The sequence below is a fragment of the Carya illinoinensis genome, chromosome 13 (genome assembly GCF_018687715.1).
Source record: "Carya illinoinensis cultivar Pawnee chromosome 13, C.illinoinensisPawnee_v1, whole genome shotgun sequence".
Classification (NCBI taxonomy): Eukaryota; Viridiplantae; Streptophyta; class Magnoliopsida; order Fagales; family Juglandaceae; genus Carya; species Carya illinoinensis.
In genome coordinates, this window is record NC_056764.1 from 1,311,379 (window position 1) to 1,314,705 (window position 3,327).

The 3,327-nt window shown below is 36.9% G+C and overlaps 1 protein-coding gene across 1 annotated transcript; it reads right to left on the bottom strand.

Annotated features, from left to right (window-relative positions):
- Window positions 1-656: 656 nt before the first annotated feature.
- Window positions 657-3,023, bottom strand: LOC122292128 (protein NRT1/ PTR FAMILY 5.4-like). Its single transcript, XM_043100350.1, has 3 exons — window positions 2,697-3,023; window positions 2,237-2,523; window positions 657-1,571 (listed from the first exon to the last, which is right to left on the bottom strand). Exons 1-3 carry the CDS (start codon window positions 3,021-3,023, stop codon window positions 731-733), a joined length of 1,455 nt encoding a protein of 484 aa, XP_042956284.1. The 3' UTR covers window positions 657-730.
- Window positions 3,024-3,327: the final 304 nt, after the last annotated feature.

A 3,327-nucleotide genomic window follows, 5' to 3' on the forward strand; every position in this document is an offset into this window, starting at 1 on the left:
TATTGAATGTTGAACGTGGGTACTCAGCAAAGCTTGCTCGGATCAAAACAGTTAAACAAACGAACGGGGGTCTCTAAGGCACAAAACGGTGTCTTACCAAATCGAGCACCAACTTTTGTTATAAAAAAAATCAAGAACTCTGTTTTTAAGAGGGGAAAAAAGGAAAATCTAAGTAATAGTCACACGCGCTGGACATGTTTACTCAAAAAGTTAGGATTCCAGTAATATATTTTCTATCTTGCAATTAGTTATGAGCAAGTCCAGTTCAACCAAGAACCCTGCATGCATATACTTACCTCTGTATATATGCATGTATGCATGGTAAGTTAGGGACCATTAAAACTTAAATGTAAATCATCAGCAAGTTAATAGAAGTGATAAGTCTTACAATAAGGTACTGTTATTAGTTATTTTATATTTTTGTACAATTTTTTTAAAAATGGATTGTCCATTGTTGCCCATTTGCAAAGAGTTGTTTCCTTTAACAATATATGAATTTGCAACAAAATTATCTCAATGTTAGTATATCGTGTTAGGAAAATAGTTATTTTTGTCAATTTTTAAGTAAAATTACACTTCAATATAAGTTTATAATACTTTACTACTAAGAAAATATATAAGTCCGCACATTCTGCAGGTTAATAGGCTCGTATATATAATCATGTAAAACTATGCTCTATCGCATGTATATAGATCATATGCATGATTAAAATCATGCTAGTTGCCCCTTTCAGTCAAGAATATTTATATCATCCCCTTCGACTTTTTTGTACATAAAACGCCTAGCAATTGCTATGTAAACACATAAATTCAGAGCGCTCATTCCGGCCAGCACCCAATAGAAGTAATCAAGGTGTGCGCGATTAAGATTGTTGCCAAGCCATTTTTCACCACAGCTCGAGCTGATTGCTTGCACTATAGATATAACAGCACTACTAGCAAAGCTTCCAACGCCTCCAACACTAACGAATGCTGCGGCACCCAAACTTCTCATCGACTCCGGCATCTGAGCGTAGAACAGTTCTTGGAGCCCAACAAGCATGAAAACATCGGCCAAACCAGAAAGTATGTATTGTGGAAGTAACCACCAAACCAGCATTGGAACCATTGCTTTAGGGCTGTCCAAAAGGTTATGTTCTTTTGCCACGCTAACCCTTTTTGCCTCTACTACAGCTGACACAGCCATGTTAAGCGAGGACAAGAATAAACCAATGCCTATCCTCTGCAGCAAAGTTATACCAGAAAGGTGACCTGTGAATCTTCTCGCTATCGGAACCAAAACTCGGTCATACACCGGAACAACGACCATGACAGTGATTCCGAGAAGGGCTTGAAATGATGCTGCGGGAAGTTGGAAATGAGGTCCGATTGCTCGGTTCATCGTGCTACCTTGCTTGGTAAAGTAGGTCTGGAAGTTGGCTGCGTCTACGGCAAACATTAAGGAGCACAACCATATGGGGATGAGGCGGAGGACGAGCTTAACTTCTTCCACTTGATTTAGTGAGCATAGCCTCCAAGGGTTTCTACTTGATGCATCCACGTCGTCAATGATCGTTGCCTTATCTAGAAGTCTGAAATTTTCAATTTTTTTTTTTTTCAGATTTGGTAAGATAAGCTGCAGAACAAAATTCAATACTATTCTTCATCATAAATTTATTATTTTTAATCACACTTAATTGTGTATCATATTTTTAATGCTTTCCTGTATGAATGATCACTTCAAAATAAAAATAAAAATATATATATTTAATAAAAAAAAATGAAGAACACATTTCTTCAACAGAATCACATATTACTCGGACATGATTTGTTGATACCAAAAATATTGAGTTCAAAACAAATAAAATTCCTTCACATTGAGTTGGCAATGCCAACGGTACACTACTTCTTTCATGTTATATGATTGTAACATTGATCCGATTCCTCTCACGAGGGGTGTGTGATATATAAATTAATAAAAATTTTATATATAGTTATTTTTATATATATACATTTTGTGTAATTTATTAATATGATTAATTATATTATTTTTTTAATATAAAATAATTATTTTAACTAATTTAAAACGTGGAAGCAAGAAAGATCAAGAAAGTAAATTACACGACAAACCTGATTTCTGGAATTAATATTTCTACGATCATGATATCGTGCGATCTATTTACATACTAATTTAAGAGGCTAATAATGGAGCATGGTACGTACTGAATGCTGATTATAAATATTGACACGTACGTACCTCAACTGATTTGAATGAACCAAAGTAGTCCTTCCCTTCGTTTGACGGCGCCCATCCTTCATGTGGATCCAGCCAGGTCTCTCGGGATCGCAACAAACGCCCAAAACGCCGGTCGTCTGTTCCACGCGCCACTTGCATGCCGCCGCCATGAGCACCTGGGCCACCGTGGTGAATGGGCTCCCCAGGGGACCCTGCTTCCTGTACCTCTTCAGTCCTAGCAGAAATACTAGCAGTGACCATGCCATTGCTGCTGCCAAGGCTCCAAAACCTACCGCCCAGCTTATATCCTGTACACAATATTAATTACAAATTCTTGAAAGGTGGACTTTACCAAATCTATTAACTCTTGACTGTATTTTTGGAGTAATTTTAGGAAAGTACATAATCATGTACATGCATATATAATAGTAGTTTTTACGTTTAAAAAAAAAAAAAACATGGAATGATTTTTTTTTTATACCTCTATCATGTATACCACTACAAGTGTGGATGAAGTGGCTCCAATACTTATCCCCAAATACCACCAGTTGAAGAATGAGCTCTTGGCCTTCTTGAACTCCTCCGGCAAGTCCTCGTCGAACTGATCCGCCGCGAAGGTTTGCACGCATGGCTTGTGTCCCCCTTCCCCGACTGCTATTATGTAGAGCGCTGTGAAAAATAATGCTTTTCGACGATGCAATGGTAATATTATTGAGACTGATGTGGCTAACAAAGTCATTCCCTGTGTGACACAAAAACCATGAAATTTACCATGATCAAGTTTACCATATACTGTACGGTACTTCATGTTAATCGAATGAAGGCATGATGATCATTTGTATGTTCGGTAAAAATATATATATTGTAAAAGATTTAGTATTATTTTTTTTATTATTGCAGTATAAATGATGAATCATAAAGCATCCCATGCCGAGTGAAGACACGCGTAAAAAATACAAAATACGAATTAGAAAAGACAGAGCAATCACTTTTCATTTTTTGTAGATATATATGCAATATATAGCAATTTCGTCAATATGAGTAGGGTTTTTGTATGTAAAACGCGGGCCGGGGTGCTCATGATGTACGTATGGGAAGGATCTAAAACGTGC